Source organism: Erpetoichthys calabaricus, chromosome 3, assembly GCF_900747795.2.
Source record: "Erpetoichthys calabaricus chromosome 3, fErpCal1.3, whole genome shotgun sequence".
NCBI lineage: Eukaryota > Metazoa > Chordata > Cladistia > Polypteriformes > Polypteridae > Erpetoichthys > Erpetoichthys calabaricus.
In genome coordinates, this window is record NC_041396.2 from 311077932 (window position 1) to 311091394 (window position 13463).

The window sequence follows — 13463 nt, forward strand, 5'->3', positions numbered from 1 at the left end:
AAGAAATTAAAATAAGACAACCTTAGTTAACATAAAAGGAGTAAGGTCCGATGGCCAGGGTGGACAGAAAAAACAAAAAAAAACTCCAGAAGGCTGGAGAAAAAAATAAAATCTGTAGGGGTTCCAGGCCACGAGACCGCCCAGTCCCCTTTGGGCATTCTACCTAACATAAATGAAATAGTCCTCTTTGTAGTTAGGGTTCTCACGGAGTCACTTGATGCTGATGGTTATACAGACTTCTGGCTTTTAATCCATCCATCATTGTTGGAACATCATGGTGCTTTGGGTAGATGGTGGTGGCACAAGCCACCACCAATAGGACACCGGAAAAGGAAACAGAAGAGAGAGTAGGGGTTAGTACAAATTTTGAATGAATAGTTATTATAATGAATTGGATATACAGAGTGTCAGGATTAAATTACAGTGAAGTTATGAGAAGGCCATGTTAAAGTAATGTTTTTCAGTAGTTTTTAAAGTGCTCCACTGTATTAGCCTGGCGAATTCCTACTGGCAGGCTATTCCAGATTTTAGGTGCATAACAGCAGAAAGCCGCCTCACCACTTCTTTTAAGTTTTGCTCTTGGAATTCTAAGGAGACATTCAGTTGAGGATCTGAGGTTGCGATTTGGAATATAAGGTGTCAGACATTCCGATATATAAGACGGGGCGAGACTATTTAAAGCTTTATAAACCATAAGCAGAATTTTAAAGTCAATTCTGAATGACACAGGTAACCAGTGTAGTGACATCAAAACTGGAGAAATGTGTTCGGATTTTCTTTTCCTGGTAAGGATTCTAGCAGCTGCATTCTGCACTAACTGCAAACGATTGATGTCTTTTTTGGGTAGTCCTGAGAGGAGTGCATTACAGTAATCTAGCCGACTAAAGACAAACGCATGAACTAATTTCTCTGCATCTTTCGATGATATAAGAGGTCTAACTTTTGCTATGTTCCTTAGGTGAAAAAATGCTGTCCTAGTGATTTTATTAATATGCGATTTAAAATTCAGATTACAATCAACGGTTACCCCTAAGCTTTTTACCTCCGATTTGACTTTTAATCCTAATGCATCCTGTTTATTTCTAATAGCCTCATTGTATCCATTATTGCCAATCACTAAGATTTCGGTTTTTTTCTTTATTTAATTTGAGAAAGTTACTATTCATCCATTCTGAGATACAGGTTAGACATTGTGTTAGCGAATCAAGAGATTTGGGGTCATCAGGTGCTATTGATAAATACAGCTGTGTGTCATCAGCATAGCTGTGGTAGCTCACGTTATGTCCCGAGATAATCTGACCTAATGGAAGCATGTAGATTGAGAAGAGCAGCAGACCCAGGATAGAGCCTTGTGGAACACCATATAGAATATCATTTGTCTTTGAGTTATAATTACCACAACTAACAAAGAATTTTCTCTCAGAGATTCTTGTCTTTGGTTCGATTGTCTCTTGGAGTTGATTCAAGTAGTTTTAAGTGAAGGACGCTTCACGCACATCATTGGATGCCAGATAACACATTATATGCGTTAAGAGGTTGCAACCCTTTGAACAGCGAAGCCCACTGGTAGAGTAGAGTTAAAGTAGAATAAGACAATTGTACAATAGAACTAGTAAGAGTAGGGCTAAGATTGAAAAGTAAGATTTTTTGTTGTTGGTATAGATTGTAAGGTTTATTTTCTGTGTAGCTGTGTGTTTTCTTTGTTGGTGAGTAGACATTGCGGCTTGTGGTTCTTGTTAGAAGTCACAGCAGGAATCGGAGATGATGTCAGCAGAGGCTGTCAGGTGTTTCTGTGTTTATTCTAATCAACAAAGTGAGTGACAGTGGAATGTAAAGGTTCTCTAATAGTTTACATATATCAAAAAAATGAAGAGAAGTTTAACTGTACCAGACCTTGCGAAATCGGTACGTACAGAAGTTGGTTGCAACCAAAGGGGGATTGCTTAAAATAAAAACTTAAAATACTTAGATCATAATATGCAGAGAAGATGCACAAGTGATGAAAGAGCGCAAGCGGGAGACTGAGGAGTGATGAGAGTTCAATAAGACAGATTGAGAAGGTGTATGAAACGTGAAAAATGAGGCTTTAGTTATCATCTGTTGGGGAAAAATATTGCAAGTGATTGGAAACTCTTGAAGGAATGCTCCATGTGCTTGAAAATGCTCCATGTAAATCTGGACTAAACTGTGAGTTTTGATAATGTGTAATATTGGATAAAATGAAAACGTCTCCACTTTGCTTATAAAATGATTATATGTATAAAATATCTTTCCTTCAGACCCTGATCAAGTATTGGGGAAAAATGTTCTTTGATAATTATAAAATATAAAGGAGACAATTTCTTTCAAGAATAAAATGCTTTTGGTATTTGTGTGTGTGTGTGTGCTGACTTATTAAAAAGGTTCCAAATGTGAAGGTTCATATATATGTATTACAAATATTGTTTTAAATGCTTTCCATGAGCTGTTAGATGATTGAAGTATTGGTGATATGGTGGCGCAGTGGTTGGCATTGTTGCCCTGCAACAGGAAATGAAGGTTCAAACTGGAGTGGAGTAAAATACATGTAAGCAATGAGAGGAAAAGAGTGTGTAAATGCTCTAAATAGAAGGTGCTAAATAATAATAATAATAAAACTTGAGTAACTCGTTTAAATGTGTTAAAGGCAGATGAAGTGACTTTTGAGTATGTTTTACATTACATGAAAGATCTCTGTGACTGAAGTGCATTTGAAGGAATTTAAGTGAATTTGGGATTATGTTTGGTTAAAGACAATGTGAGAACCTCTGCGTTTTTTTTCCCAGTTGATTCTGGGGTTATTCATGGGTGTGTTCTGCTTCTATTCTGTTCAATGCTTGTATGGTGTTGGGGGGTCCAGTGGCTGTGGGGCATCTGTGGGTGAAGAAAGATTCACAGATCTTGACTTTGCTGACGATGCTGTGATCTTCACAGAGTCAATGGAGGCTCTGATCGGGGCGCTCGAGAGATTGAGCGAGGAGTCTGAGTGTCTCGGCTTGCGAGTGTCCTGATAAAAACAAAGATCCAGGCCTTCAATGACCTCTTGGGTACAGCCATCAGCAGTGTGTCTGTATGCAGAGAGAGTGTTGACCTCGTCGAGAGGCTTACTTATCTTGGTAGTGACATCCATCTCTGGTGACTCTTCCTATTGTGTCAGTAGATGGATTGGGAGAGCATGGAGGGGTCATGAGGTTGCTGGAAAGGCATGTGTGGCACTCCTGATATCTATGCAAAAGGACGAAGGTCCAAGTCTTCAGAGTCCTGGTGCTTCCTGTCTTGCTATATGGTTGTGAGACATGGATGCTATCCAGTGATCTGAGACAAAGACTGGACTCCTTCAGTACTGTGTCTCTTTAGAGAATCCTTGGGTACCACTAGTTTGACTTTGTGTTGCTCATGGAGTCCCAAATGAGGCACATGACCAGCATTGAAAGGGAGCATCAGTTACAGTACAATGGCTATGTTACGCGATTATCGATTACCTCATTGTTGAGGAGCTGAGCTGCTGGACCAGGAAAAAGGGACTCCAACGTAACACCTCGCCGTGGCAGATAGAGGGACATTTCCAGACTGTGTTACTGGACCACATGTCTGGCAGGGGGGTTGCCAACTGGGATCCTGAGTTGTTTCAGTGTGTGGTGGTTGTGGCAATGCCAATCTGACCTGTAATATTATAGAATAGTGAATCTTCTTCTTCTTCTTTTGCTGCTCCTGTTAGGGGGTTGCCACAGCGGATCATCTTCTTCCATATCTTCCTGTCCTTATCATCTTGTTCTGTTACACACCATCACCTGCATGTCCCTCTCTCACCACATCCATAAATCTCCTCTTAGGCCTTACTCTTTTCCTCTTCCCTGGCAGCACTATCCTTAGCATCCTTCTCTCAATATACCCCTCATCCCTCCTCTGCACATGTCCAAACCAATGCAATCTCGCCTCTCTGACTTTATCTCCCTACCGTCCAACTTGAGCTGACCCTCTAATGTCCTCATTTCTAATCCTATCAATCCTCGTTACACCCAATGCAAATCTTAGCATCTTTAACTCTGCCACCTCCAGCTCTGTCTCCTGCTTTCTGGTCAATGCCACCGTCTCCAACCCATATAACATAGCTGGTCTCACTACCATCCTGTAGACATTCCCTTTCACTCTTGCTGATACCCGTCTGTCACAAATCACTCCTGACACTCTTCTCCACCCATTCCACCCTGCCTGCATTCTCTTTTTCACCTCTCTTCTACAATCCCCATTACTCTGTACTGCTGATCCAAAAGTATTGAAACTCATCCACCTTCGCCAACTCTACTCCCTGCAACCTCACCATTCTACTGATCTCCCTCTCATTTACACACGTGTATTCTGTCTTGTTCCTTCTGACCTTCATTCTTCTCCTCTCCAGAGCATATCTCCACCTCTCCAAGGTCTCCTTAACCTGCTTCCTATTATCGCTACACATCACAATGTCATCAGCAAACATCATAGTCCACGGGGAGTCCTGTCTAATCTCGTCTGTCAACCAGTCCATCACCATTGCAAATAAGAAAGGGCTCAGAGCCGATCCCTTACGTAATCCCACCTCAACAATGAATGCATCTGTCACTCCTTCCACAGACTTCACCACTGTGACACTTCCCTCGTACATATCCTATACAACTCTTACGTACTTCTCTGCCACTCCCAACTTCCTCATACAATACCACAGCTCCTCTCGAAGCACCCTGTCATATGCTTTCTCCAGGTCTACAAAGACACAAAGCAACTCTGGCCTTCTATATACTTCTCCATCAACACCCTCAGAGCAAACATCACATCTGTGGTTCTCTTTCCTGGCATGAAACCACACTACTATCACTAATCATCACCTCACTTCTTAATTGAGCTTCCACTACTGTTTCCCAAAACTTCATGCTGTGGCTCATCAATTTTATCCCCCTGTAGTTACTGCGGGTTCGGGGATTGCCGCCATGACAGGCACCGACCACCTTACGGCCACAGCTCCGGTCAGCTGCCTCAACAATAGAGGCACGGAACATGGCCCATTCGGACTCAATGTCCCCCCACCTCCCTCGGGATGTGGTCGAAGTTCTGCCGGAGGTGGAAGTTGAAGCTACTTCTGACAGGGGGCTCTGCCAGACGTTCCCAGCAGACCCTCACAACACGTTTGGGCCTACCACGCCTGACTGGCATCCTTCCCCACTATCGAAGCCAACTCACCACCAGGTGGTGATCAGTTGACAGCCCCGCCCCTCTCTTCACCCAAGTGTCCAAGACATGTGGCCGCAAGTCCGACGACACCACCACAACCCCGATCATCGAACTGAGGCCTAGGGTATCCTGGTGCCAAGTGCACATATGAACACCCTATGCTTGAACATGGTGTTCGTTATGGACAATCCATGACGAGCACAGAAGTCCAATAATAAAACACCGCTCGGGTTCAGATCGGGGGGCCATTCCTCCAATCACGCCCTTCCAGGCCTCACTGTCATTGCCCACATGAGCATTGAAGTCTCCTAGCAGAACGAGGGAGTCCCCAGAAGGTATGCCCTCTAACACCCCATCCAGGGCTTCCAAAAAGGGTGGGTACTCCGAACTGCTGTTCGGTGCATACGCACAAACAACAGTTTAGGACCCGTCCCCCCACCTGAAGGCGAAGGGAGGCTACCCTCTCGTCCACCGGGGTAAACCCCAATGTACAGGCTCCAAGTCGGGGGGCAATAAGTATACCCCACACCTGCTCGGCGCCTCTCACTGGGGGCAACTCCAGAGTGGTACAGAGTCCAGCCCCTCTCAAGGGAGATTGGTTCCAGAGTCCAAGCTGTGCGTCAAGGTGAGTCTGACTATATCTAGCTGGAACCTCTCAACTTCGCGCACTAGCTCAGGCTCCTTCCCCTTCAGAGAGGTGACATTCCACGTCCCAAGAGCCAGCTTCTGTAGCCGAGGATCGGACCGCCAAGGTCCCCGCCTTCGGCCGCCACCCAACTCACACTGCACCCGACCTCCTTGGCCCCTCCCATAGGTGGTGAGCCCATGGGAAGAAGTGTATGTGTGTACTGTATAATATTAACAATAAGAGCAACTCATTACTGAAAACAGCAAATATAGTAGTGTGTTGGGATTGAACCGGGGACTCTTGATTACAAGTCAGCAAGCCTTACCACTACTCTACGGAAACTCTTGTTTTTTCTTTACCCTTTTGTGAAAGTGTTTACTTGATCTTTGGACTCCTGGCTTCATATATTATATAGTTTATGCCTACATTTTATCATTTACTATTAAAATATGAAAAATGTTTCTGTTTTAAAAATGTGTTTTACACAGATTACTGTAGAAACGGAACACACATGAATTGCGTGTATTCCAAATAACAATCTATTATTTCCACTCTAAAACTCTAGCAGTTCAGTCACTCCCAAATAATCAAACAAGGCATGAGCTGGGAAAACTTAGTGAACGTTTTGCGACGATGGGAGATGGAATAGCCGGCCACTTGCTGCTCGTCTTAATCGGCACATTTAGAAGACAAAAGAGAGGTGAGAACGGTTTTAACGGTTGGGTTTTTTCGTAGACTCTGGTAATTCTAGTGTTTAATATCGGCACCAGTACACTTCTACTTCACTCCTCAGGTATCCTCTCACTTTCTAGGATTCCATGAAACAATCTGGTTAAAAACTCCACTGCCATCTCTCCTAAACACCTCCATGCTTCCACAGGTATGTCATCTGGACCAACGGCCTTTCCATTTTTCATCCTCTTCATAGTTGTCCTTACTTCCTCCTTGCTAATCCGCTGCACTTCCTGATTCACTATCTCCTCATCATCCAACCTCTTCTCTCTCTCGTTCTCTTCATTCATCAACCTCTCAAAGTACTCTTTCCATCTGCTCAACACACTCCCCTCGCTTGTTAGTAAGTTTCCATCTTTATCCTTTATCACCCTAACCTACTGCACATCTTTCCCAGCTTGGTCCCTCTGTCTCGCTCACAGGTCCTTTTCTCTAATCCTTAGTGTCCAGCCTCTCATACAACTCATCATACCTTTTTTTTTTCTTTAGCCTTCACCACCTCTCTCTTCACCTTGTGCCTTATCTCCTTGTACTCTTGTGTACTTTCTGTATCTCTCTGACTATCCCACTTCTTCTTTGCCATCCTCTTCCTCTGTATACTCTCCTGTATTTCCTCATTCCACCACCAGGTTTCCTTTTCCTCCTTCTTTTGTCCAGATGTCACCCCAAGCACCGTTCTTGCTGTAATCCTTACTACATCTGCTGTAGTTTCCCAGCTGTCTGGTAACTCTTCACTACCACCCAGTGCCTGTCTCACCTTCTCCCTAAACTCAACCTTGCAGTCTTCCTTTTTCAACTTCCACCATTTGATCCTTGGCTCTGCCCTCACCCTCTTCCTCTTCTTGATCTCCAACGTCATCCTACAGACCACCATCCTATGCTGCTTAACTACACTTTCCGCTGCCACCACATTGCAGTCTTCAATCTCCTTCAGGTCAACTCTTCTGCATAGGATGTAATCTATGTAATCTGGGGCTTGACCGATCCAGTATGGAAATTTGTACTGTTGTCCGCATATTGATTTGGCAAAATTTTACACCAGATGCCCTTCCTTATGTAACCCTCCCCATTTATCTGGGCTTGGGACCGGCATGAAGAAACACACTGGTTTGTGCATCCACTGTGGCTGGGTTAGTTAGAATAGTGAATCTAAGCACTAAAATATAATAGGAGAAGGTTTTGGAGCAGTGAAAGTGGGGGTCTGCAGCAGGTTTTTCTCACTGACCGCCATCACAAACAAGTGGTAAAGAAGGCCAACTTGATTCTGTCACACAGCAGCTATCTTGTCTCAAAAGTGTCACTTGTGCCCATCAACCTGCTGATTTAGGGTCTCAAGGGTGAAGACCCCAAGACTGAAGTCCATCAGAGCTATCAGCCTTATGAATTCTTGTAGCTGCAGGAGTCCTGTGGAGTTCGGAATTCATATTGTGTGCCCTTCATTATTGGGGTGGAGTAGTGGCTGTGCATCTAGTGATCTGCACTTCAAATCCCATTAAACCTAGAGGTGACTGAACTCTGCTGGACCCCTGAGTAAGGCCTGTAACCTGCAATTTCTCTGTCCTGGGTATGACGTTAATCTGCATCCTGCACTGCAAGCAGGTCCTCAGGGGTTGGTGGCAGGATTTGCACTCCAGCCATCGTAAAAACTGTTCAGTGTGGTGCTGAGGTGTCACCCGTTGCACGGCTGCACTTCAGGTGGTTCATCGAGTGGTGGGTGCAGCAATACACTGTAATCAGCACAGGCTCCCAACCTCACTCTCTTTATTCATTATTATTGATCATGAATCATTATTCTGATTTGTAGAAGTCTTATGGTGTGTGCGCTGATTACAACAATGGCTGTCATGTGTGGTCTCTTTTATTATTCTCTTGTCCCTATTTAACAATGTCCTACGTGTCACACATTCCTGCTTCTCATAAATTTCCCTCAGGTATAATTAAAGTCTTCTGCCGTCCTGAAGAGTAAAAGCCACACATGCAGAGAGAGAACATGGAGATTCAACACCGGCAGTGACCGGGAGAAGGACTGGAACAAGAACACTAAATCAAAAGGGCAGAAGTGCGGACCACCACATCATAATACCTCCTGTATAAACACACAAGGGGATCTGAAATAAGGGGGCAACTCTTAAAGTGGAACAAGTAAAGCATCAGCTGAGCAGAGCAGAAATAAAGGAGCTGAGAGTCCGTCAGGAATCGTCTTATACAGTGCAGACCATAATACCTTAACACACAATTTATGGGTCACGTTTACCAGTGTACTCATACCTCGGATGAACAAATAAAGAAATAAAATAATGTTTGCGGAAAACTGAGTTTATTTGTACATAATGACAATTACATAATGACAGTGAATTTTACATCCAGCCATTGTAAAGTCCTGAAAATGAATTTTCTTAATAAAAAAAGACACTAAAACAACAACTTGAACTGCGTTAAAAAATTCACTCAAAAACTTGTCTTTTGTTGTGTTAAATTTGTACAAAAATACTTTACTGCTGCAACCTACTAGATGGGATAGTAGTGAGGATTATAAAAATGATTCAAAATCATTCAAGAGTGCTTTGAAAAACAAGAAAAAAGTTTCTAAAAATTACAAAAGATATTTTTAAACAATAATGACAGACAGAGAGTTCTTCAGATCCAACTGTAATTCCTTTATTAAAGACTTAAGTTTCTCTGTTTTCTAGATTTGAGCACAATGGTGTTCTCTGAAGTATTAATTGTGTTCTCTATGAGGTGAGCAGCTGCAACTAATGAGACTTCACAAAAATTAAAAAACGTCAGTCTAAAGGAGCAAACCATGCGTTTAATTGTGGACATCAAACCTCATTTGACCTTCTCAGTCGTCCATTTCAGTTCCTCACAGTCACCTCAGTTTCATTTAGTGAGCCAGCAGTGTGAGGAGTGAAGGCCGACTGCTCCATCTGCACTCGTCTGTCATCTGCTGTCTTATTGAGGAGGAGTGCAGATTAAAATGCAGGAATAGGAAACATTAGGTTCAAGATTAAAATTAAACATTTAGTTTGATACAAAACTAAAATAATAAAGCAATAAGTATTTTGTAGGATTTGATTATTAAACAAACACCCATCAGGCTGACCAAAGTCATGCAATTTTCAGAAAAATGTAATCAAATACAGTATAATAAAGAATCAAGCAGAGGATGTCTGGGGGAAGAGAGACAAGATAGTGAGACCAAAGGACAGCTGCGGTGCGGAGTTTTAAATGTTCAAATTCCCATGCGAGATGCAGAGCACATGGCATGGCAACAGCAGGCTCGGCAGCTGATGCAGCAAAGAGGAGATGAAAAACTGTTTCCCATTGAATCACTGTTAAATAGGGGGTTTCAGAGGAGTGGCCACGTTCAGCGTGTTCACAATACGCGCTTTCTCTTCAATTGAACTGAAATCAATTCCTTTATTATTATTGTATGACTAGCCATGTGCTCCCAACTACGTTGCGCGTGTTAAAGTTGTCTGTGAAGGGCTCCCTGTTTAAATGCGGCTGCCAGTCGTGAACTGGGCCCTTCGTCGCACAGCATTATGATTTTTTATAAGGAAAACAAAATGGCAAAAGAAAACCCTTGGACATTGATTTGATAAGAACGGCCTACTTGGAATCACTGTCTGAATAGTAATTATGTGGTGGTGTAGGAGCATTTCTGCTTCTCTCCATTCACAGTCCGTCTCGTTTTCACGACGCTGTTTTTTCCTCCCACGATCTCTTCTCAACCTTTCTCCAATCTCGCAGGTTGCTTTGTGGCAATCCAAAGAGTAAGGCAATATACATGGAGCAATGGTTATAAAAGTGGGACACATAGGTATCCAGGCTCTTTAAAGCATAAATAGGGATCACTTCACTGACATGTGAGCAAGCCACGATACAACTGTGAGACGCGCAGCACTCGCCAGCTACAACGTAACAATAATAATTTCAGGAACGTGCTGTTACGTTGTCATTCATTTTACCTACTGACTTTCTTTCATTCATATGTTACGGCAATCTCATTCTCTAACCAGGTCTCAGGAGCTAATCAGCATAACACTGTCCACCACCCCTTTCGTTATTCCGGCACATTGTTGACATCCGTGAGTAACAACAATGTACTAAACTGGAAGGTGGTCTATGCATGCGTGGAATTCGCAGACAAACAAAGATCAAGATCCAAATGAAGATTATATATAAAGATACAATGAGATTCAATATGCAAATCCTTAATTAATTTATTTTCCTCTAAAATGATAAAATAACAGTAATAATATGATAGAGAACAATGAAAAATATACAATATGAAAGCATGAATATGAAAGTTCAATATACATGTACATATTGTGCAGATAGTGCAAATGGTTCCTAAAGTGGCTCAGGTTGTGTAATATTACAGCTTTAGTGCAGCTTTGCAGTGAGGTGATTGTAATTCTAAGTACCAACAGTTCTACTAGGAGCACTTGATGGACTGATTGAGTGCATTTGTAGCTCATGGGATGAAACTGTTTCTGAACCTCGAGGTCCGTGCAGGGAAAGCTCTGAAGTTTTTGCTGGGTGGGAAAAGTTCGAATAGACTGTGTGCATGACTGACTGAAATCCATGCAGATTCTGGTGGCTTTCCTGAGGCAGCGTGTCCTTTAAAAGTCTTGCAGAAATGGAAGGTGTATCCCGACAAACCTCTGTACCCTCGACACAACCTGCCATAGAGCTTTGCGATCAGCTGCTGTATAGATGTAATACCACACTCAGAAATAATGGGTTAAAATACTCCGAGTGGTGCACTAAGAGTAACAGTGCTAAAGCAGCTATGGTATTTGGAATAGTTTGGTCATTCCATGGACCATTATATTGTTACAGGTTAAATACAATCAGTAACCTTAAAATAATAAACAATATGCGGTTTATTTTAGTGAATTTGATAAAGCCCACGTCATGGATGTGAATCTAAAAAAAAGAGAAACCACACAAGAACAGCAGCACTGCTTTGACACTCAGTGCCTCCAGTTCACAAAACTGAGCAGAAAAGGGGGTGCTGAAGTGAGAATGTGTGTGGCTTTACTCCAAGTTTAGTTTTTATACATCGCGATGTGAGCGTGGAAATGGCGAACACAACATTTATACATGAGGCCCCAGATATTAAAAAAAACAATTCAGCAGATCACTTAACAATTTATGATCCAATAAATATTTCTGTCCCAAAATAATGTAATTAGCAAAAATCTTTATACAATGTAAAAAAAAAAAATAAAGTCACCAAGAAGCCCTGAAGTGTTTGTATGAATTTCCCAGTCTTCTAAATGTTGAGTACTATTTATTACACATTCAAATACGAAAGAGATTTATAAAAATAATTGTTGTGAAATAAGCAATATTCATAAACAGTGTACAGTCTACACAGACAGAGTACAATTTTAACAAAAACAGCCTTCAAAACAATACAGCAAATGTGAAATGATAATATTGTTAAGAAATATGTCCAAGTACTGCACTGCTAATATGAAAATTAATTTAAAATATGTAAGCACAGAAAATTAATTTTGCATTTTTTATTTTCTTTACCATTTACAGTAAATTGAGCACTGAAGAAGCTGGGCTAAATATTTTACATGTCAGGATGATTTTCAGTGCTTTTTGGAACCAGGAATAAAGAAAAGCGTAAAGAATTGGATTAACACCAAAGCTCACTTCACTTAGCAACACAAAGACATTCTTGATGATACATATGATTAGGCTGACACTACCAGTATAAAAATTGCATATATTACCAGGGAGCCAGCAGATCATAAAAGCCCCCACGACTACTCCTAATGTTTTTGCGGCTTTTCTTTCAGACGGTTTTGATATTTTACTGTCACTCACCTCCACAGTTTGCCTCTTTTCTATCATACAGTTGATGGCTTTTGAATGGCTTCTCGCAACTACAAATATTCTGAAATAAAAACCAATCATCAGTGAATAAGGAATAAAAAAAGTTATGAGTAAAAAAATAAAGATCATTTCAGTATAAGTGAATACTGCACAAGATCCTTCACATCGCTCTACGTCAATATGACTAAAACAAAAAGCTATGACTGTAATTAAAAGTACAAACAGCCACACTACAGCAATGCTGACCTTTACAACATTCAAAGTTATTTTTGAGCTGTAAAAGAAAGGATGGCAGACAGCAATGTAGCGATCAATGCATATTAAAACCAAATTATATATCACAGATATGTTAAGAATATTTGCAAGTCCCTGATACAAATAACAATAAAGAACTCCAAAGTACCAGCAAGTTTCAATCAGGCCAATCAAAGAAAAGGGCATCACAAAGAAACCTGCTAAGAAATCGGCCACTGCAAGTGAAAGGATCAGAAGATTAGTCGGCGTGTGCAGCTGAACAAAATGAGAAATAGAAATGATGACAAGAAGATTTCCAAAGACTGTCGAGAAAAGCAAAATACACAAGAAAGCGTAATAAAGTCCATAAATGTCAGTTTCATAAATCAGTTTAAGACAAGATGCATTACTGTGAGGAAAGCAATGTCCAAGTTTCATTCCATTCCACTCCATGTCTGTCCCCTGACTGAGCCGTCCTGCCTGCACACTGAGATGTTTATACACTGAGGCCCTGCGACTGCCATATTCTCTCTGCTGACGTAATTCACATGAGGTGTCTCTCTGCTGTGTGTGCTTCACAAATTCTCTCAGGATGTTTGTTTGTTCATTTCAGTTCTTACTCACTAATGAGTTCATTAAATCTCAGATGTCTTCATTATATTTGTTTGTCAGGAGCCGCTCAGGGCTGCGGTGGTCTCTCCTCACAGCTCCACAGTGGTCCAGCTGCTGGCTCTCTGCAGTTTCCTTCTTCTCCTTTGTCTGCTGTTTTTGTTTTTTTGTTCTCAGT

General features: G+C 41.8%; 1 protein-coding gene across 1 annotated transcript in view; it reads right to left on the reverse strand.

The window, feature by feature from the left end:
* Positions 1-13148, reverse strand: part of LOC127527131 (trace amine-associated receptor 13c-like) — a 74714-nt gene extending 61566 nt beyond the window's left edge. The window contains exon 1 of the mRNA XM_051924794.1: positions 12895-13148. Within this exon, the coding sequence (XP_051780754.1) occupies positions 12895-13129 (235 nt within the window). The 5' untranslated portion in view covers positions 13130-13148. The remainder of the gene's footprint in view (positions 1-12894) is intronic.
* Between the last annotated feature and the right edge of the window lie 315 nt (positions 13149-13463).